Source organism: Cydia amplana, chromosome 19 (genome assembly GCF_948474715.1).
Source record: "Cydia amplana chromosome 19, ilCydAmpl1.1, whole genome shotgun sequence".
NCBI lineage: Eukaryota > Metazoa > Arthropoda > Insecta > Lepidoptera > Tortricidae > Cydia > Cydia amplana.
The window spans coordinates 12934176-12957519 of record NC_086087.1 but is presented as its reverse complement, the minus strand read 5'-3'; the positions used below and the strand labels follow the sequence as shown (position 1 = coordinate 12957519).

General features: G+C 37.3%; 3 protein-coding genes and 2 long non-coding RNA genes across 5 annotated transcripts in view; 1 reads left to right on the top strand and 4 right to left on the bottom strand.

The window, feature by feature from the left end:
• Positions 1–5024: 5024 nt before the first annotated feature.
• LOC134657082 (THAP domain-containing protein 1-like) lies at positions 5025–7785 on the bottom strand. Its single transcript, XM_063512634.1, is given in 4 exon segments — positions 5025–5315; positions 6083–6269; positions 7478–7602; positions 7774–7785. Coding segments are annotated over 4 exon segments (615 nt in total).
• A 114-nt stretch (positions 7786–7899) lies between these two features.
• Positions 7900–18258, top strand: LOC134657326 (uncharacterized). Its single transcript, XM_063512901.1, has 4 exons — positions 7900–8036; positions 8899–9055; positions 17390–17550; positions 18099–18258. Exons 1-4 carry the CDS (start codon positions 7934–7936, stop codon positions 18236–18238), a joined length of 561 nt encoding a protein of 186 aa, XP_063368971.1. The 5' UTR covers positions 7900–7933; the 3' UTR covers positions 18239–18258.
• LOC134656764 (uncharacterized) lies at positions 10344–11495 on the bottom strand. Its single transcript, XR_010097556.1, has 2 exons — positions 10636–11495; positions 10344–10552 (listed from the first exon to the last, which is right to left on the bottom strand). It is a non-coding gene; the product is annotated as an uncharacterized LOC134656764 (long non-coding RNA).
• Positions 15304–16174, bottom strand: LOC134656801 (uncharacterized). Its single transcript, XR_010097560.1, has 2 exons — positions 15597–16174; positions 15304–15512 (listed from the first exon to the last, which is right to left on the bottom strand). It is a non-coding gene; the product is annotated as an uncharacterized LOC134656801 (long non-coding RNA).
• Positions 18259–21166: 2908 nt separating the features above from the next.
• LOC134657000 (putative metabolite transport protein HI_1104) overlaps positions 21167–23344 on the bottom strand; it is a 78335-nt gene continuing 76157 nt past the window's right edge. The window contains exon 10 of the mRNA XM_063512566.1: positions 21167–21366. Within this exon, the coding sequence (XP_063368636.1) occupies positions 21188–21366 (179 nt within the window). The 3' untranslated portion in view covers positions 21167–21187. The remainder of the gene's footprint in view (positions 21367–23344) is intronic.

The window sequence follows — 23344 nt, the reverse complement described above, 5'->3', positions numbered from 1 at the left end:
AAAAGAACCGTAATCAACAACGCTTCTTATTACTGCATTATAAATAAGCTTCAAATAGAAAGGATGGCTGCCCCACCATACACCAGCCAAGCATCTCAATATGTTTAATGAGCGTTCACATCTACCTTTAACATAATTACAATGACCCTTGGCTGACAAATTGTAGTCCAAAACCATTCCTAAATACTTGACTTCTTGACGAAAGGAGATTGTAGTTCCACCATAGGATAAACTTTCATTAACAGTTTTTTTCCTGGGAGAAAATATAATTGCTGAGGTTTTCGGGACTGAAAGGTCTAACCCATTATTATTTAAATATACATTTAGTTCATTCAAACTAGCATTTATGAGTTCACAGGCCTTTTGTACGGATTTATTTCTTGAGTAGAACACTATGTCATCGGCATATTGTAAAATTGATATATAATCTGGCAAATTGGAACTAAGGTCGTATGTATATACATTAAAAAGTAAAGGGCTAAGAACAGAACCCTGTGGTAGTCCTTTCCAAACTGTCCTGTGAAATACTTTATCATCTAAATCTAACCTAATCGTCCGTTCATAAAACATAGCAGCAATAATATTACACAAGCGTTCAGGAACTCCCAAGAGGAACAACTTATTTACAAGAATTGATATATTTACATTATCATAGGCCGAATTGATGTCTATAAAACAAGCTACGACATATTCCCGTTTCGAGAAGGCTAAAAGGATATCAGAAACTAACAAACCCACACAGTCTAAAGTGCTTCTGCTTTTGCGAAAACCATATTGAATATCGGGTAATAATTTTTTACTCTCAATAAACCACTCTAACCTATTTTTAACTAAATGTTCTAAAATCTTAATTAAAACAGAAGATAACGCAATTGGACGATACGAATTTGGATCATTACGGGGTTTATTCGGTTTGAGAAAGGGTAACACCAACTGTATTTTCCAATTTGGTGGAATGTCACCTGTCATAAAAATCCCGTTGATAATATTAAGAAAGTAACCTATAACGTTGTCACTAGAATGTTTCAAAAATGAATATGGAATACCATCGCATCCTGGTGCAGAATCAATAACATATGATAAGACATTCTTTAGCTCTAAAAACGAAAATGGACTGTTAAAAGGCTGCACGTTATCATTATCAATATTGGGCGAGGAAGCCAGTTCAGGACACACAGGGAATGGGACAAATGAAGGAGCTAATTTATCTAAAAATTTCTCGGCTACTGGAGGATCAAGATTGATGGCGTTATTTTCTACAAAAGCTCCTCTAAACATTCTAACCTTCCTCCAAACTTCTGACGGGTGAGTGCTAGGACTTAAAGATGCACAAAAGGATCTCCAACTGTCAACTTTCTTTTTCTTCAAAAACTGTTTTGTTTCTTTTAAAGTAACTAATAAGGAATTAAAGTTCTCTTCGCTCATATTATTATTATACATTAACTCACACTGTTTTCTCTTTTTAACAGCTTCTGAACATTCAGAATCCCACCATGGAGGGCTGGGAATATTGAATTTAGAGGACTTCTTACGAGGAAATACTTCATCAGCTATATTAATTATAAACTTAGCAAAAGCATCAGAAGTTTTAAACAAATTTTCACGAGATACATCGGGTAATTCTCCCAACCTCTCATCCATATGTTTGCGAAACTTATCCCAATCTGCATTTTGAAGTTTATATGCTAAAAGTGGAGATCTTTTATGTAATGGTCTGTTTTTAATAGGAAAAGAAATGAGAATTGGAAAATGATCACTGCCATAGGAAAGTGGAAGTACCTCCCACAGTAAGGAGTGTGATATGGAAGAGCTACAAATTGATAAATCTAATGCACTAGGATTCTCATTGGGAGCAGACCGACGCGTAGGAACACCAGAATTCAATATACATAAATTATAATAATCAACTATGTCTATTATTTCCTCGCCTAAAGTACTTGAATTGAAACACCCCCAAGCTGGGTGATGGCAATTAAAATCTCCTAATATTAAACATGGAGTAGGAAGAGATGATATAATGTTTCTTACTTCACTAAGTATGGTAAGCGAGGGATGAGGTATGTACACTGAAACTATACAAATGCTATCTACAAGAGCTAAGATTATGGAAAATTCATTATTATGAGGTGCTAATGGAACATGAGAGAAATGATATGATTTTTTTACCAGGATGGCTACACCACCATGCCCATCCGACCTGTCTTCGCGGAGGCATGCATAGCCAGGAATTTTGAAACATGACTCAGACCTGAGCCATGTTTCAGATAGGGTAATAACAAAAGGGTCATACTTCTTAATTAAATGGATTAAATCGCTTTTTTTATTGTTAATGCTGCGACAATTCCATTGAAGAATTTTGGAATTGTTGGCCATTATTGGAGGAAACATGAGGACTAGTAATATGTGCAGCGTTGGACGGTTCTGAATGGTTTTTGTGTAAATTAATACTTAACAGTTGAATAAGTTCTAATATGAGGTCATTGGTAGTTTTATTGTTAAATTGTTGCACAATGGCACAACCATTCCCAGAGGGGGATGGCATGTTATAGTCTTTAGATAAATTGTAATGTGAGGCAGTGTCAAAACCTTTCTGGGATTTTGGCAAGCTGCGAGGTTTCAGAAAGACTGTTTTTTTATATGAGTGAGTAGTTGTACCTAAGTTATTATTATTTCTATTATGCTGAGACGGGAGAGATGTTGGAGTGGACATGACCACATCTGCATATGGTTTTGTTACAGGAGGGTGCAGTTTAGAGGCCTCTGTATAAGATATAGCACTTTGTGCCATAGATAGCTTAATATTTTTCTGGCGCTCATACTCTGGACAGCGAGACTTATTAGTGGCAAAATGAACACCGGAACATAAGCAACAAGATGCACAATCTTCTTCAATAGTGCATGTGGAGCCAGTATGACCCTCTCCACACTTGTAACACCTCGGTTTAGATCTACATTGTCCCTGCGTGTGACCAAAGCGAGAACAAGAGTAACATTGGATCGTTGGATAGATGTATAAGTCTACTGGTAGAGCGTTATAAAACATAAATATGCGTTTTGGAAGAACTTGGCCATCAAACGTTATAACAACTGTTTGTGATGGCTTCCAGACCGGAGAACCATCCACAATCACTTTATAATTAATTCTCCTTACTTTTAAAACTTCACCACAACCTACTGGGACACTGATGTTTTCTTTGACCTCCTCTAAAGACATTTCAGTTGGTATGCCTTTAACAACACCCATTCTGATAACGTTAAAACTTGGAATAAACGCCTTATATTTGTTGTCAGTCAGTCGAGTGTCTTTTAGAAAATGGTTGGCATCCTCATACTTTGAGAATGATAGAGCGACTCTATTGCGGCCTATACGTTTGACACTACCATTAACAATGTTCCTAAAATTGTGCCGTTTCAAAAAGTTGCCAAAAGCAATTGAATGAATAGAAGTGCCATCATTGGGAGATTCTTGTTGTTTCTGGACATGTACTACATACGGCGAAGAATCAGTTTGTATATATTGCTTCCTGGACATGTCTGTGAGCTGAGAGGTGGTATTCACTGAGCCAGCTGGGGCTGCAGCTGGGGCCGCAGCTGGGGCTGCAGCTGGGGCCGCAGCTGGAGCCGGAGCAGGAGCTAGAGCCGGAGTAAAAGCTGAGGCTGAGAGTGGTGCTTGAAATTGTGACTTTGTATCGGAGTTGTTTGAGCAAGTTTGACAATTGCAATCATCTGTAATGGATTCTTTATCCCTATTTTTGTCCTTGTTATGTCGCTTTTTTTTATTACAGTGACGACATATCCTCCTGGATGCGGTCTTTCGTTTTCTCACCTCAGAAGATACAGAACTATCTGTATCCACGCTGTGATACTCTTTCATATCAATTTCATTATCAGAATTTTCATTATTATCGATTGTAACAGTGTGGGAAACCGGAGGACCACCTCCTGGGTCGTGAGGCTCGTCGTCATCACCGCCCATGGCGGTGAAAAATGTATTAAACACTTACCTAGATAATGAATAAATATATACAAAATATAATAAACTAACTACCAATGATATTTACAAACTATTTACACTGCGGTGACCACTATTACTACTAAAAATATTTAAAATTGTATAAAGGAGAAAAAAATACGCGCGCACAGGTCGAAGTTTCCCGCCCTTTTTCAAAGGCGTTGTGATTGGTTGTACCAAACATGGCGCGCCACCACGTGCAAGCGTAGGGATGGGACATGTTCATTACATGCAGTTGTAATGGTACCAGTGGTACCGTAATTTATTGTGGTAAAATTGTTATCATTAGTCTACAGAAAAAATACTTAAATCATATTAAAACAATAAATCCTTCATTAAGTAGGTGCTTTAAAAATGTTACTTAGCATATGAGATAAGATTCTAGACGTGAAGTTGTAGCTACTGCGCAAATCTCCGCGTAAGATTATCTGCTCGCTTAAGACAAAGTCGGGCTCTAAAGTGGTGACCCCGACGTGATAATAAGGGTCGCATAAAATATATATAAAATAGAAACTCGATTTTGCATACATTTTGTGGTGAAATTATAATTTATGAGATTTGCACAGTACTTATGTACTTGTTAAAGGCGTTAAAGACTAAGGTGCTTTAGGGTAACTTCAATATAGACATGTTTAAACCATAGTCCTCGCAAGGCATGAAGTGTTTCTAAATTATGTATAAAATAATAAACTACCTATAAATACTTCTTTATACCAATTTTTTTTAATTGGGTGTGGTAATTTTTGTTGTGTTTAATCTCAGTTGTCAAATTTAAATTGATTTAATAGAATTCGTATTTGCATTTCTCCCACTAATAATTGCTGTCATAATGAAAAAAAAAAACAGTGCTAAGATCGTGATAATACGTTTTATTACAAAACTAAACGAGACATAGGTTTCAGTGCTACAAAACGATTATGAAATGAATATTTAATTTACTCTCAACTAACAGAGCAAAGATAATTGATTTTTCTTTTCTCCTAAAAGAGAGTTCAGTGAAAAGATCTCTCTATTATAATTCTTGAAAATCTTCTAAAAGAGATTTCAGTGAAACGATCTCTCGTTTTAATCTCCTGTTTGCATCACGCAACTTTCGCAGTTTAACATTTTTTTCATTTACTTTGCACTTAAGTTCCATGATTCTTCGACTAAGTCGTTTTTTGTCAGGACTATCATAAGCAGATGGTGACTCAGGGTCCCGGACTTGGGATAGTTTTCGCTTACTGGTAGGTGTTTGTGACATCTCATTCTGCTGTTGAGATGTTGTTATCAACACTGAACCCTGCAGAGTAGAGCCATGATCCTGAAAATATAACATACAATGATGACTATACTTAATCTTTAGAAATTTCAGAACTAACGGTAGTAATATTATACTATAATCGAACCTCTTTTTTATTTAGATGTGCCTTTATCATGGGCATCACAGTCAGTACTGTCTTTACCATAAGAGCACACGGGACCCGTGCCCAGGGCCCCCATCCTCAGGGGGCCCCCAAGGACAGACAGTAACAGTATATTTGATTACCCATAATAATTTTTTACAGTATTTTTTTTGTATTCTTTACTTTCCAAATGGGCCCCAAATTCTTATGTGCCCAGGGGCCTCAGCATAGTTTAAGAGGCCCTGATCATAGTCTATGTTTTGCGGTATTTGAACTGCTACTGTCGAGTGTCTAGTTATTATGTTGCTGAGTTATATCGTCAATCTGAAATATTATTTCTATGTAAAATTTGTAATATTTTACCCATAAAAAGAACAATAATTCAAAATTCGAACCAGGTGTGAGGTGGTACTTGTAGATGGAACTTCATCAACATTAAGTCGCTGTTGTACTTTTCCCTCGATGGTATGGTCCACGTCCATATGTGTCGGAAGTGGAGCCTGCAAATATTTTATTTCATGTTTTTTAATATCATATTCATGGCTGTAAGTAGGTAGTAGGTACATAGAAGTGTTTGGTAAATGTAATTTAAAATGATGAATTAACCAAAATAATTCTCATCAAAACTATAAGAAGTTTTTTAAATAAAAATAAAGATAATCAATTACATGTTGAATCAGCTTACCAAAACTGGTAAAAATAGAGTTGGTACTGCAGAACTCAATAATCGTCTCCGCTGGCTCGTTACTTGGTGGAAATTATCCGCAGTGAAGTGCCTTGAGCAAATGACACTCGTATTACATGGGTACCATAACTGTCCACGGTGCGTAGCGTCAATCCATTTTGTTTTAATTGCAGGATTTTTTGGAAATCTGAAAGTCCATCAAATTATTTTACCATATAAAAAGCGACGCCACGATTTGTATACATACACAGACAAGACATCCTCTAGACTAAGCATAGTAACGCTACCCCCTCTGCCACAAATATACGGTAGTTTTACTTCTTCTTCGAGTCAAAGTGTCAGAATCCCGTGCCGTGATTGGTCCGTGTCTTTGAACGGACCAATCACGGCACGGGATTCGCTCACCTCGTCCCCCGCACCCAAGTATTTTTGGCAGCATCGGTTTCATGAAATAATTGCTCTTAACTCCGTCTAGACTAGACTAGGAAGTCTATGTATATGTCACCGTAAAATTGTAAACACTCGTCAGATTATAATCTCGCTAGTTAAATTATAAACTGACGGTAGGGAGATTATAAACTAACCTAACCTACGTTAGATTATAAACTAACGGGTTCACAATCTTACGGTGTCATATACATATGATCCCTATTCCCAGATTCTACAGATTGAAAAAAGGATCACAGTTTTCTTTTATATTTTTAAAAATGGTACAAAAACCAAACCATCATCGTCACATCACTATTCGTTTACGTGAAAGGGATAACACATTGCATTTTCAAGTTGACGAAAAGGGACGGGCATACTTCGTTGTTGCTCGGTACATTCGAATTGACCAGTATAAAACAATCTTACGGTGTCATATACATATGATCCCTATTCCCAGATTCTACAGATTAATTATTCTCAATAAAAAATAAAAAAAAGGAATCACAGTTTTCTTTTATATTTTTAAAAATGGTACAATAACCAAACCATCATCGTTACATCACTATTCGTTTACGTGAAAGGGATAACATTGCATTTTCAAGTTGACGAAAAGGGACGGGCATACTTCGTTGTTGCTCGGTACATTCGAATTGACCAGTATAAAACAATCTTACGGTGTCATATACATATGATCCCTATTCCCAGATTCTACAGATTAATTATTCTCAATAAAAAATAAAAAAAAGAATCACAGTTTTCTTTTATATTTTAAAAAATGGTACAATAACCAAACCATCATCGTCACATCACTATTCGTTTACGTGAAAGGGATAACACATTGCATTTTCAAGTTGACGAAAAGGGACGGGCATACTTCGTTGCTGCTCAGTACATTCGAATTGACCAGTATAAAATCAACTCTGCGGACAAGAAACTATTTTCAACAAAATAATGAATTTCACTTACCTGTGGAATGTTATCCCATCTGTTAAGTATTTGGAAGTCTTAGATGACTTGCCACACCATTTTACACTGCAATATACCATTATTAGCGAACGAATTCACGATTTATTTTCGTACAGACGTGTACACTACACTACTAACAAGTCGTATTCTTGGGCGCAACTGATCGGCGTCATCGGAGCGGCGCGCGTGTATAACACCTATACACCACACGGGTGGTGACCGCGAGTCGTCCTACAGGGCAGTGGTCTGTGCAAATTGATTTGACAGACTACGCGAAATTTAGAATTTGTGAAGACCGTGAAGACCATGTAAAGACAGATCGGCTTAGCTTTTTTTTGCAACTGTCATGTGTCAAGTTGACATTAATGGACATAACCAAACAAAGGGTCAAACAGTAGAAATAACTGCGTGTTGTGTATTTTAATATTCATAAAACTAGTATTTTACACATAACTAATGTCCGATTCTTCTGATGACGAAGACCTTTCGAGGTTCCGCGAGGCTGTCGATACTTCATTCACTAAACTCATCAATGAAACTCGCGGTATACCACAAAAAGGTAGGCTGTATTCTGAATCTTGTTAAATGTTTTTGATTTTTCCTAAATTATTTTAATAATTTTCACAGGGATTTACTAGCTAACACTTTGTTACAGAGATAGCTCCAATAACTTAGTCTTTCTGTAATTTTGATATCCCCAGGTCGACCAATATTTTCGCATTAATTTTCTGCTACCCAAAGGTTGTCTGGAAGAGATGGCTTCTTAGCGATAAGACCGCCTGTTGTTACCTAGCTTTTAACTGTATTTCATTTTCTGTGTATTTTTAACTGTATGGTGCACATTCAAGAATATTTACTTACTTAATTTAGCGAATAATATCTACCTAATACTCACTCTGGTTTAGACGTAGAGGCGAATTTCTCTTTATTTAATGTCATTAAAATATCTTCTGAAAACCTCACTTTATACAACAACCCCGTAAAACAGATCTTCAGTCTGTCTGAGCTAATTTACACCAAGTTAAATAGAACAAAGTGTAAAAGTGCCACTATAAACATCATAATTCCATAGAGATTTGACATAAATTTGGTCTGACTCCATCACTTATACTGTCAAGCCAATTGTGGTGTCCCTATAACAGGCCTATTTCCATTTTACCCCATAAGAACAACTTGGAATAAACCGAAAAACATTATTATTGCCCTGATTAACCTTTTGGACGCCAATGACCGATATATCCGCACTGTAGGTTCAACGCCAAAGACCGATTAATCGGTCACATACCACAGAGCAACATAGACCTACGTGCATATGCATAAAGTTCAATTTCAGTTTTGACACGTGGCGTCAGCGTGACAGCTTTTGTGTTGGACACAGCGTCGAAAAGGTTAATTGATTGGTATCTTATTAAATTTTTTAGATGTAAAAAAACCTGTTTCCGAGAGGTATTTGGAAACCGCCAGCCATTACAACGATGTGAAGGTGCCGGAGAAAATGCAAAAACAGATTGGTGTGAAGATCTCCAAGATTATTGAAAAGAATGTCGAATTTGTAGACATGGAGGCCAATGGAGTGAAGTAAGTGTTCTTATATAATCACTCAATACTTAATTACACATAAAACATTATTATTTACATAATTACTAGCAGTGAAAATAAATGTATAAAGTATAATCCAAATACAGTCAACAGGGGTGAATAGGGATGGCTGGGGTAAATAGGGACAAACTTAAAATGCGATATACCTAACAATTTCTTAAAAAATACCTACAAAATAATCATACTCGTATTTTTGTAGGTATTTTTTAAGAATTTGTTAGGTAAATCCCATTTTAATTTTGTCCCTATTCACCCCAGCCATCCCTATTCACCCGGCTGATGGAATCACTCATAATTTTATATGGTATCATATTAGAGTACATGTAATGACTAGTGTCCGACCGAAGATTCGGTTTCGGTTTCGGCCAGTTTCGCCCATAAAATCATGTTTCGTCCGTAGTTTCGGTTTCGGCCTAAAAACGGCCGAACCTTTCGGCCGCGCCGAAACATACGAAATAGTACTTCGTACTATGAAACTAAACTATGTGACAAAGACCAAAAGTTGGGGAGCAATTAGGATAACAATATTTATGTTGTAACGACCCTTATTGGCTTACCCTATGTAACTCTGATTGAGGCTCAGTGAGCGGCCGCCAAGCCACTTTTTCCAACAAATCATTCTGTCTGTACCTTCTGCCTAAAGAAGTTCTTTGAACAACTAAATTATGGAGGGGGTAAAGACCCTACCAGAGTACAAAAAGAAAGAAATTAAGTCTTAACTAAAGGTTCGGGCGCCTGGCAGAAAGCACAGAAACAGATTAAATGACCAGATACCTCGTATGAGCAAAATAGTCTTTTAATACTAGGGAGGGCTAGGAGAGAAAGGAAACAAACTTATTGCCTTATAAATTATATTGTATCGAGGAGGCGGGTTACAATTAGGTTGACAAGTTATTGGTTTTGCAGCCCCACAGAAGGTGGTATCTAAATTTGAGCTAAATAAATCTAATAAGGTTTTTGAGACACATTGAATAAAGAAGGGTCACCGACCTGTGGGTGGGCACTACATAATACCCGCGGGATGCCTTGGGCAGAGGTCCTCACGCGGCACGAGCTCCACTGCGCGGAGTCAAAGATCGTAGAGCCCGGAAAGGATGTCATCAGCGTTCCCGCAGGTGTAGGCGGTTAGAGCTGTTCCGTCATCGCCGACCCGGGCGAGCACGTGGGGTACGGAGGTTAGAAAAGCATCATGAGCTCACTCGCCGCGATCTCATAACCGGCGCATAGCGGCGGGAAAATGGAGGAGACGAAGGTTCTTTTTTTTAAATTAAAAGGATTATAAGGGTTATAAGGGCTAACACGCCCCTTATCTGGAAAAGAAAAATGGCGCGAGTCAGCTAAAGTCGAACCGGAAAATTTAAAAGGAATCGCATTTTCCGAAAGACGATTGTGGAAATTGAGGAAAAACTTACGTTAGCCCTTCATTAGGTTGCCGGGGTTTGCCGTGGCGGCATTATTTTCGCCCCTAATCCATTCCTATAACAAAGAGGAATTCCATGTGAAATCTGGCGAGACCGAATTTTCATATAAAATGGAAATACTAAGAGAAATCTACATACCTGAGGGACGGAGCAAACCTCCGGAACAAAGCACTGCCGGTATTTCACCAAAATAATGGAAATTTACAATGATTTTCTCGGATCAAAATTTTATCTGTTTTCCAATGAGAAAGCTGACAGTAAAATGACAAGACGGAATTCACATCGAACCATCGATAAGAAGAAATGTTACCAGATCCGAAATAAGAATGATTTTTGCTAACCAAAATGCTAAAATTGTAATAAATTTTGAACAATTTTTGACGAATATATTATTAAATATATTATCAAATATTGTCGGATCTATTTTTCCTAAAACAAAACTACCACTTGCGAAATTTAAACGAAAAGAAGAATTTATCAAATATGAAAACGTTTGAGACAATTTTAAAGGCATTGGAATGAAAGTTACCGAATCTGTCAAAGACAACGAAACTCAAATAGTTCGCTGTCAAACGTCAAAGTGACAAGCGAATGGTTGTAAATAAAACAGGAATTGGGAATATTTTCTAATTTGGAAATAAATCTAAACAAATGTAGGCTAACTCATGGAGAACTTTATTAAATATGTGTTTAGTATGTGACGTGACTTATTGACACGTTACATTACCCCCTTTCTGTGAAAAATAAAAAATAGGAACTATTTTTTATGGAAGAAAACAAAAGCTAACTCAAAAATAACCGCTAGACTAGAACTGAACTGCAGAGCTTAGAGTTTATCAAGGAATACTTTGGGCGGAATACTAGAGTAAACTTATAAGAGTAATTATTGTAATTATAGGACATAGAAAAACTAAAGTTGAAAATCCTGTGACTAACTTTAAAACTTGCTATTATTAATGGTTCTACGGTACAAGAGGGAAAGAGTGAGAAACGACGGGCCCCAGCACCACCTATCAACAGTTCAATTCCGCTTCTACATTGATTTTAGGAGAATTGAAATTAAACAAACTTAAATTTAAGGGATGTAAAATGAAAACTAACCAATCAATTATACTCTACTCGTGCAGATGCAATGCATTAAGTTAACTAACAATTAGAGACAGTTGAGCCCCAAAGCCACTGTCTGGAATTACTAACATGCGAAAACGAGGTTACCACTAAATTTTATTATTTATGAAGAAACAAAATTTATAGTATACTAAGTTAAGGGAATTATAATACAGTTAGGCACCTCTGCCACTGTCTTATGCTAAGCTGACGTGCTGAACTATTTTAATTTAATTAGAGACTTAAGGTAATACAAAACGAGGAGATGATTAGTACAGTTAGGCACCCACGCCGCTGACTAGTTTCACTTTACATGCCAAATTAACCTACAGTTAAAGAAGAATTTGTTATTAACTAACAAAGGGGGTAGTGCAGCTAGGCACCATCGCCGCTGACTAATTTGGAAATAAAAGGGAATTTAGAGTGCAGTTAGGTACTGTCACCACTGACTATCGAAAAAGAAAGGAAATGGAATGAGTGTACTGTGACAACTCAAATAAACCAATTGTGACTGGCACACCACCACCAGCTTTCCTTACACAATGGAAGGAAATGAAATAAAATGTAATGAGTGTACTGAGACAACTCAAATAAACCAATTGTGACTGGCACACCACCACCAGCTTTCCTTACACAATGGAAGGAAATGAAATAAAATGTGATGAGTGTACTGAGACAACTCAAATAAACCAATTGTGACTGGCACACCACCACCAGCTTTCCTTACACAATGGAAGGAAATGAAATAAAATGTAATGAGTGTACTGAGACAACTCAAATAAACCAATTGTGACTGGCACACCACCACCAGCTTTCCTTACACAATGGAAGGAAATGAAATAAAATGTGATGAGTGTACTGAGACAACTCAAATAAACCAATTGTGACTGGCACACCACCACCAGCTTTCCTTACACAATGGAAGGAAAGGAACTAGCACTAAATAGTGTAGCCTTTTAAATGACCAACTTCGCTGAGGAAGTGGTGAGAGTAAAGTCCGAGTCCTTCCTCAGGGATCCAATGAGGGGAGGTAAAAGTCAAATCCGGGAAATATACTTATGCTAAATTTATACTAAACCGATCGGCCATCTAATTTTATAATTTTAATAACTACATTTTACTTGAACGAATAAATTAGGAATTTTTAGAGTTATCATGCGGCGAGATAAGCTAAATTACAACAAAAGTTAAGAGAGAAATGGAAAAGGACTTCTAAACTAGAATAGTCCCTTTTCTGAACTTAGGAACTGGTTTGCACAGTTAGACGCCTCTTACGTCACGCTTCTGGCTGCGGTAGGGAAACGTATTCTACTACCCATCCCTACATGGGGAGAAATCCTAAGAAAGTACGAGAAAAAGAAAGTCCACAACATAACCAAAGAATTTACTAAGGAGAATCTTTACGAATGAAGTAATACTGTACGTTAGGTTCTATAGTATAACCGGCTTCCAGAAAACGTCGATGTATATTGCAACCGAGAACACAAGTAGACGCACCACTATCCAACAAGCCGGACTGTTCTACCCCGTTCACATGGAAAGTCAAGAAGGGTCTAATGTCATCATCCTTTACAAACAACATAGGCGCTATCCTATGTAGGCCGGAATAAACTCTAATGAAATCTAAACACTTTTGAAGTTCTGACTTAATAACATCCGAGGAGGGTTTTAAACTGGGAATGGAATTGTTATCACGGCCGGCCGAAACACGCCTCACTTCGGAACGAAATGGTGTTCGACCGCCGTCTACTCGTTTTTTGGAGACGCTACTTTCGTCGGTTCAGTTGTGCCCGACTTACATATATCACAGGTTAGGGTGGTGACGTCCCTTTTTTTACACTTAAAGCAAATAGTGCCTCTTATTGTTTTACAATCCCTATAGTGGTGACCATTCTTTTCACATTTCAAACAGGTTAAGGGTTTAACAACGTCTATGGGATTGTATTTTCTAGTAGGCTTGTCCAAATTAGAGTTAGACGTACTTTGATGCTGTGAAGGTACAGTCATAGTATACGCATCAATTTCCTTACTAAGCCGCACAATAACATCCATATCATAAGTGGTTTTACCAACAAAGTGTACCATTAAAGACGGTAACATGTTATGTCTAAATATACCTAACAATACAGTTTCAGTTAACAGGAGGTAAGTTGAGTGCAGTTGGAAGTCGCTGCGCACCGGTGTCCGTGCTGTTGTGACCAGCACCAGGGTATCCGGAGAGTGTTATTAAATCTCCCTGAGATGGTAAAAATTGAAGTTGGTCACCCGCACCACTAATGTGTCGTTCACCGGTAGTCATCGACTCCATTGAAGGATGAGAAAACCCTGGGGCAGTCTCAGGTTCTCGATCCCCATTGACCGACATCTTGAAATTAAATCAAACCGACTACGTGGATGTACAACAAGACAAAGTTCAAAGTTAAAAATCTAAAAGTTCCTCCAAAATAAATCCGAATTTAAAATTCAATTAAAGTTTCTAAGTCGAAAAATTTTTTTTAAAACCTTCACAAAAATTTAAACCACCCTGTATAACCAAAGGTCACAGTTGCCAAAATATTCTAAGTTCAAAATTTAATTTAATTTAATTACTATCAATCTCAATTTCAATCTCACCCTGTATATTCTTAAACGAGTACCACCCTGTATATAAAAAAGTTGTTGACCTGAAGTAGGTATTATACCTAGTCACTAAGTTTATTTTAATTGCAAATGATTAACTATTTTTTATATCACTGTATGTAAAACTTTAGTTTTTAAGTGGAAGATTTTTACAAAACAAGCTGTGGAACACACACAGGAATTCAAGAAAGATAAACACAGTATTAAACAATACAATAAACAATATACCACAGGTGTCTCAAACTTAAATTCAAAGGTACAATATTCTAATGAAAATTAAATTCCCGCTAAGGCAATAAGTTTGAAAAAGCAAGAAAAAGTCAAGTCCCTGTTCGCGACGACAAATATGTAACGACCCTTATTGGCTTACCCTATGTAACTCTGATTGAGGCTCAGTGAGCGGCCGCCAAGCCACTTTTTCCAACAAATCATTCTGTCTGTACCTTCTGCCTAAAGAAGTTCTTTGAACAACTAAATTATGGAGGGGGTAAAGACCCTACCAGAGTACAAAAAGAAAGAAATTAAGTCTTAACTAAAGGTTCGGGCGCCTGGCAGAAAGCACAGAAACAGATTAAATGACCAGATACCTCGTATGAGCAAAATAGTCTTTTAATACTAGGGAGGGCTAGGAGAGAAAGGAAACAAACTTATTGCCTTATAAATTATATTGTATCGAGGAGGCGGGTTACAATTAGGTTGACAAGTTATTGGTTTTGCAGCCCCACAGAAGGTGGTATCTAAATTTGAGCTAAATAAATCTAATAAGGTTTTTGAGACACATTGAATAAAGAAGGGTCACCGACCTGTGGGTGGGCACTACATAATACCCGCGGGATGCCTTGGGCAGAGGTCCTCACGCGGCACGAGCTCCACTGCGCGGAGTCAAAGATCGTAGAGCCCGGAAAGGATGTCATCAGCGTTCCCGCAGGTGTAGGCGGTTAGAGCTGTTCCGTCATCGCCGACCCGGGCGAGCACGTGGGGTACGGAGGTTAGAAAAGCATCATGAGCTCACTCGCCGCGATCTCATAACCGGCGCATAGCGGCGGGAAAATGGAGGAGACGAAGGTTCTTTTTTTTAAATTAAAAGGATTATAAGGGTTATAAGGGCTAACACGCCCCTTATCTGGAAAAGAAAAATGGCGCGAGTCAGCTAAAGTCGAACCGGAAAATTTAAAAGGAATCGCATTTTCCGAAAGACGATTGTGGAAATTGAGGAAAAACTTACGTTAGCCCTTCATTAGGTTGCCGGGGTTTGCCGTGGCGGCATTATTTTCGCCCCTAATCCATTCCTATAACAAAGAGGAATTCCATGTGAAATCTGGCGAGACCGAATTTTCATATTAAAATGGAAATACTAAGAGAAATCTACATACCTGAGGGACGGAGCAAACCTCCGGAACAAAGCACTGCCGGTATTTCACCAAAATAATGGAAATTTACAATGATTTTCTCGGATCAAAATTTTATCTGTTTTCCAATGAGAAAGCTGACAGTAAAATGACAAGACGGAATTCACATCGAACCATCGATAAGAAGAAATGTTACCAGATCCGAAATAAGAATGATTTTTGCTAACCAAAATGCTAAAATTGTAATAAATTTTGAACAATTTTTGACGAATATATTATTAAATATATTATCAAATATTGTCGGATCTATTTTTCCTAAAACAAAACTACCACTTGCGAAATTTAAACGAAAAGAAGAATTTATCAAATATGAAAACGTTTGAGACAATTTTAAAGGCATTGGAATGAAAGTTACCGAATCTGTCAAAGACAACGAAACTCAAATAGTTCGCTGTCAAACGTCAAAGTGACAAGCGAATGGTTGTAAATAAAACAGGAATTGGGAATATTTTCTAATTTGGAAATAAATCTAAACAAATGTAGGCTAACTCATGGAGAACTTTATTAAATATGTGTTTAGTATGTGACGTGACTTATTGACACGTTACAATGTATAGGACAGAAATTAATTGGTTTATTAGAAAACACCAAACCATATTACTGAATTATCTATTAATAAATTTAAGAATTATGTAAAGCGTAAACTTATTTCTAAAGCGTATTATACCACACAAGACTACATGAATGATAAAACAACGTGGGATTAATTGTTATTCGAAATGATTATTTTTAGGTATATTTTATTAATGATGAGGAAATTGATATTCCGATGTATGTACTTTTGTGTTTTTTATTTATTTATTTGACATTTAGATTTTATTCTAGAAACATTCTAGACTAGTATTTTTTATACAATTTTTTTTCATGTTTGACGATACTTTTGTGAAATTCTTAATTTAATTTAATTTGTGTTTAATTTGATTTGTATAATAATCCAATATTCTTATGGAATAATAACATCAATAAATTGCTCTGATAATTAGCTTAAGATAATTTATAAGTATGTTACGATTCATAAGTGCTAAACACAATACCCCTAATGATGGCGCCACTGGACGGTCCTTCGGTCCTTCGAACCTTCGGTTTCGGCAAACGCTACAACGCTTTTGCTAGCGACTTCAATTATCCTATATCCTTCCGCGGGCCTCAGTCTCTATGCCAAATTTCATCTAAATTGGTTCAGCAGTTTAAGCATGAAGACCAATAACAGACAGACAGACTTTCGAGTTATAATATTAGTATGGAATTAGAATGTGTGATTATGTTTTTTAGGGTTCCGTACCCAAAGGGTAAAAACGGGACCCTATTACTAAGACTCCGCTGTCCGTCCGTCCGTCCGTCCGTCTGTCACCAGGCTGTATCTCACGAACCGTGATAGCTAGACAGTTGAAATTTTCACAGATGATGTATTTCTGTTGCCGCTATAACAACAAATACTAAAAACAGAATAAAATAAAGATTTAAGTGGGGCTCCCATACAACAAACGTGATTTTTGACCGAAGTTAAGCAACGTCGGGCGGGGTCAGTACTTGGATGGGTGACAGTTTTTTTGCTTGTTTTTTTTGCTTGTTTTGGTCTATTTTTTGTTGATGGTGCGGAACCCTCCGTGCGCGAGTCCGACTCGCACTTGGCCGGTTTTTTTTATAATTAACTGATAGGCGATAGGCTCTAGTCACACCTGAAAGTGAAAACAGTACCTAAGATGGAGCTCACCGGTTCAGTAATAGCCTATTCACTCTTGCTTACATGTTTACAGAAAACGTAAGATCAAAGGTGGCGTGAAACTGTTCTCCGACTCAGTTGATTACCTCTCACCGGAGGCTGCAGTGGACACGTATGCCGAGACACACAATGCACGGTCTAGGGAAATGATGACACAGAAGCGGCAGCGTGAAGAAAAACAAGTAGATGAAAATGGTACGGTTTATTTGCATTTCAACTGATAATTTTGATGTTTTAAATTGTATTGTTATATTTGGATATTACATTACTTTTCATTCTTTGAAAGAGGGTAATTGTTGTTCTAAAAGGTGTGCAGAAAATGATACGTTTCTGCACTAGAGCATTTAACTTCGCAGAGCGACTTTTTAATTTTTTTTAATAAACAATTGAAATTTGGTCTTAAATGGATTTGTTATACAATTTACATTCTGATGTTTAACTCCCCATTCCATAAATAAAGATTCCTTTACTTAAAATATTAATTGAAATTACTCTCGAGAAACAGTATCAAAATCTATACTTTGTTATGTTTTTTAAAATGACATGGATTTTACTTTCCTCGTATTCGAAATGAAAAGAAGAGCGTTTAACTCGGGCGAAAGGCATAATTTCAGCCTCGGACTATTGGCTATTAAACTACCTCGGCAGAAAGGAGTGCGTGCCTTTCACCCCTTGGTTAAGAATCTACTATTGTTCCCTATATTAAGATTTATTTTTTAATGATATTTTTTTATTATTTTCAGACAAAATAGCAACAGTGGCAGTAACAGGCGAGTATGTTTTATCCAAAGAAGAAACAAAATGCTGGAAATCTAGACGAAAAGAAAAACTTTTCAAATACAAGTCCCAAAAAAACAGCAAAATTTTAACCGCTATTGAATAGTTTCCAAAATAAAACAAGAGTAAATTTACTTTTTTATTTCTATTTACAATAATACTTAGTAATTAACAAAATAAATATGTACAAAAGTCAGTATCACAATAGTAACTGCATTTTTTTTACATTACAATAATTAATGTTCTGAGTAAGTTTTCATTTTTTTTTGTAAAATAAATTAAGATTATGTTACTTTCATGTTTTAGACCCAATTATTAGTTACAAATTACAATGTTTCAAGTTTAAATCATTTAAACTATTCAAAAGTGAATGCCAGGTAAAAAAACATTGTAACCTGTAGCTTTATAATCTAGGGCCCTATAGGGGTTACACCATGATTACTTGATTTTCTCAGACAAATGATTTTATTTTTCATTAAAATTTTCAACGTTATAAGAAAAAGTATAAAATTGCTCAATACATATACTCAAAAGTATATTTCTGGCAATGTAGACTTTATGATAATTATTTTAAAGACGATAATCAAATGTATTAAAACCACAAGTCTGTCCCAAAGTAATCATGTTGCTTGACAAATGTCAAACCAAAAACAACTATAGTGTGTCAAAGGACTGTCTCATTTGAAACATAGACAGAGAAAATCATACTATCTTTGTCTTACACTAGTACTAGCATCCAAAAGAAAAGGATGAGTATAGTTTTTTATGTTCCTATTTACTGACAAATTCGTTTGACCAACTATAGTAACATAAATCTAAGACAATCTTCAACAACTACATCTATGGCGTATGGTTTTAGGCAAGAGCTTGGTAACACTAACATCACATGTCACATAATCTAGACATAAACCCTTGGAGGATACAACTAAACGGAGTAGCCATTGACAGGCTTTCCCCTCTGTCGAAAATAGGCGGCCAACGGTCATACACAATGTATGGACTGACGTTTATCTGACATGGCTATTTTTACGTTACGCATACATTTGACGTTCCCCTCCCCCGCAAAAATCGGCAGACTGTTTTGTACAGAAAATTACAGACATGGCGTCTCCGTTTGATTATATCCTCCAAGCATAAATCTGAGGCAACGAATATCGTAATTTCGTTATCTGCCTCTATCGCTATTACTCATTCGAGCGATAGAGAGGTAGATAAAGAAATTTCAATTTCGTTTTTCGCCTCTGAGGAAACATTATTTCTTTGTAAATAAAGTACCTAACTATAGCCTGGCAAGCCACTTTTGTTAGTACAAAAGACAAATTTCAGAAACGTGGCCGAACGATCGATTTCTCATAAAATAAGTTTTTGTCAAAAATTTCATTTTTGGTACAAGCTTTTATCGCTGACTGTACTTTTCTTACGACAGACAACTAATACTCATCGAGACAATTCTAAAAACCCCTAACACAATTAGGTTGCGTTGTTTCATCACAGAGTTCCTATGGCCACCTCCTGTCTCCATCATCAGATCAGCTCGATGGTACCATAATATTGCATTGTCACCCGACTTTGTGTATGCAAACTTTCAGCTCAATCGGAAACCGGGAAGTGGACCAAATTTAACTTCACTTGGTTACATAGAGGTCGACCTAATAAAAGCTAGTTAAAAATTGAATTCACTTTTGTTACTGACAAATTGGCTTTCCAGACTATATTTAAAACGGCGGCAAATCTATTGGATCCATTTATTTTGTAGAATGAGATAAATGACACATTTTACGAGATTCTAGTTCCTCTTATTCTATCGTTGTCACTACATGACACATTCATTATATTACGAGATTCAAAATGCATTCTCTGTGTTTTCCACTTTTTTTTTGGATTTTCCAAATTCATCATCAAGAATGGGATCATCATTCAGTAGCGTCCCAAAAACATCTCTTCTAAACTGATATCAACCTTATACAGTAACACAGCAGACAAAATAATATCTTAAATATACATGCTCATAAGGCACTTACTCGTACAATCCATTTCAGGCATAACCATGAAAAATCGGGTATTTCGTCTTATGTCTAAGCGCGGATAAATCATCCGACCACTTTTCAAATGACGAATGATTTATTCGTTATTTCATTCGAATAAATCCACGAAAAATATTTAAGTTTATTGGCTTATGCCATTCAAATAAACAACACGAATAATAACATTAATAACACGTTTAATATGACTTGTTTTTACTGTAAATTTGTTCTGACAAGTTAAAGATTGTTAAGGGTTAAAGGATAAGCCCAGGTAGTATAATAAACAAAGGATTAGCGTGAACAATAAATTACACACAAAATATTAGTAACTTTCTAGCCAGACCCAGAAAGAGATAGCTATATACTAAAAGAGTGAGAAAACCAAATTTTCTTAGCAGTTGTTTGCTTCAGAGCGAATCTCACAACGCGTAATTTATATTTACAGTAACTATTTAGGTAGTTATAGGACTTGCAGGTAGTTGTATCGCACATCACAGTTGCCAAATCTTTCGAAACCGTAAAGTTTATAAGGTATTCCAATAAACAAATTATTCGTGGCAATTCATTCGACGTATAAATTATTCGCGGATGAATTATTCGACGAATAATTTATTCAAATAAGAATAATCATCCGACATTTTTATTCGTCATTCGCGATAAATTTAGTTATTTTCATTCGTAATTCGTCATTCGAATAAATTTTGCCCATCTCTGCCTATGAGTCTGTGCGTGAAATCTATGACTCTTCTCTTTCCGCACAGACTATATGTCTGAACTGATTATTAACTTTACAACAAAATCGAACCTTATACACGTGCACACAAGGTTCTTTCTCGTATCCACTTTAGACATCGAAAATGTTACCACAGATACCACAGACAGTGTGGTGTCCGTTCCGCGCGTATGCTCTGTTTTCTATGTCGTATAAAAATCACAACTTCCGAACTGATATTAAATTACAACAACATCGAACCTTAAGTGCATACACACAAGGTTCTTTCTTATAACCATCGAGAATTACCACAGATAAACTACAATTTGCTAGAATCGTGTGCGGGGCGCGTTCCGTTTCGCGCGGGTAATTCGTCGTGGCTGTACGCTCTGTTGTCTAAGCCTATGGGTTTCGCCGTCGGGCTGAGCTGTGCGGGCTCCGGGGCCTTCGCCACTGGGCCATCCATGAAGAACATAGTCAGGAAGAAGAGGATGCAGCCTGTTGAAAAAAAAATTGATTAAGAATGATGGTTAGGTCAATTCTGTCAAGCCATTTCCGTCAGTAGAAAAGAGCGGCAAATTTAAAAAATATAGGCGCGAACAGTTGTCGTCCCATAGAAAATTTGAATTTCGCGCCTTTTTCTACTGACAAATTTGTTTGAACGGCAATAACTATTTATTTTGATCTTACTGATGCCAAAAATGAGCTTGAGACCAAAACTAAACTCGTCATCACCGACTTTGTGATTACACGTGGAAGTATCATAATAAAACGTCATATTTTCATATAAATATAAGGAAAACAGATACCACTAACGCTTCACTCCTTACATCAGGCCCCATAGCTAAGGGTACTTTAAGTGGAGTCCAGACGAGACAATTTTTCGTCAATCTGATTAAATTGTCCGATCAAATCAGGACGTGCGGACGCAAATGCCAATTTGGCTCGCCGAATTCGACCGCCGATTATGACCGATATTACCGATAAAATGGGGTGCGGACGCAAGAATACTAATTTGTGACGCTATTTTCGTTTTGGAGCATTTTTTTAACTTAGAGGGATCAAATATCACCATAAATCTTAAATTGGTGATTAAACTGGAGATTGGCGCCAATTATTTTCTTGATCTAATCTATCGATTTGCCCAGCTCGTCTGGACTCTACTTTAGAGATACATTATAATTTATACCAAGTGCAAGACTTACTGATTCCGTAAAAGCCAGCGTAGAAGATCATAATAGCCTCTCTGTAGCCAATAGCCTTGGCCACAGGGTCCACCAGGATGGGAAGGTTCCCTCCCACGTTGTTTATGACGAACAGGAACTCGCTCCACATACCTAAGGTTACTTTAGAGCTACATTATACCAAGTGCAAGACTTACTGATTCCATAGAAGCCAGCGTAGAAGATCATAATAGCCTCTCTGTAGCCAATAGCCTTGGCCACAGGGTCCACCAGGATGGGAAGGTTCCCTCCCACGTTGTTTATGACGAACAGGAACTCGCTCCACATACCTAAGGTGGTTACTTTAGAGCTACATTATACCAAGTGCAAGACTTACTGATTCCATAGAAGCCAGCGTAGAAGATCATAATAGCCTCTCTGTAGCCAATAGCCTTGGCCACAGGGTCCACCAGGATGGGAAGGTTCCCTCCCACGTTGTTTATGACTAACAGGAACTCGCTCCACATACCTAAGGTGGTTACTTTAGAGCTACATTATACCAAGTGCAAGACTTACTGATTCCATAGAAGCCAGCGTAGAAGATCATAATAGCCTCTCTGTAGCCAATAGCCTTGGCCACAGGGTCCACCAGGATGGGAAGGTTCCCTCCCACGTTGTTTATGACGAACAGGAACTCGCTCCACATACCTAAGGTGGTTACTTTAGAGCTACATTATACCAAGTGCAAGACTTACTGATTCCATAGAAGCCAGCGTAGAAGATCATAATAGCCTCTCTGTAGCCAATAGCCTTGGCCACAGGGTCCACCAGGATGGGAAGGTTCCCTCCCACGTTGTTTATGACGAACAGGAACTCGCTCCACATACCTAAGGTGGTTACTTTAGAGCTACATTATACCAAGTGCAAGACTTACTGATTCCATAGAAGCCAGCGTAGAAGATCATAATAGCCTCTCTGTAGCCAATAGCCTTGGCCACAGGGTCCACCAGGATGGGAAGGTTCCCTCCCACGTTGTTTATGACGAACAGGAACTCGCTCCACATACCTAAGGTTACTTTAGAGCTACATTATACCAAGTGCAAGACTTACTGATTCCATAGAAGCCAGCGTAGAAGATCATAATAGCCTCTCTGTAGCCAATAGCCTTGGCCACAGGGTCCACCAGGATGGGAAGGTTCCCTCCCACGTTGTTTATGACGAACAGGAACTCGCTCCACATACCTAAGGTGGTTACTTTAGAGCTACATTATACCAAGTGCAAGACTTACTGATTCCATAGAAGCCAGCGTAGA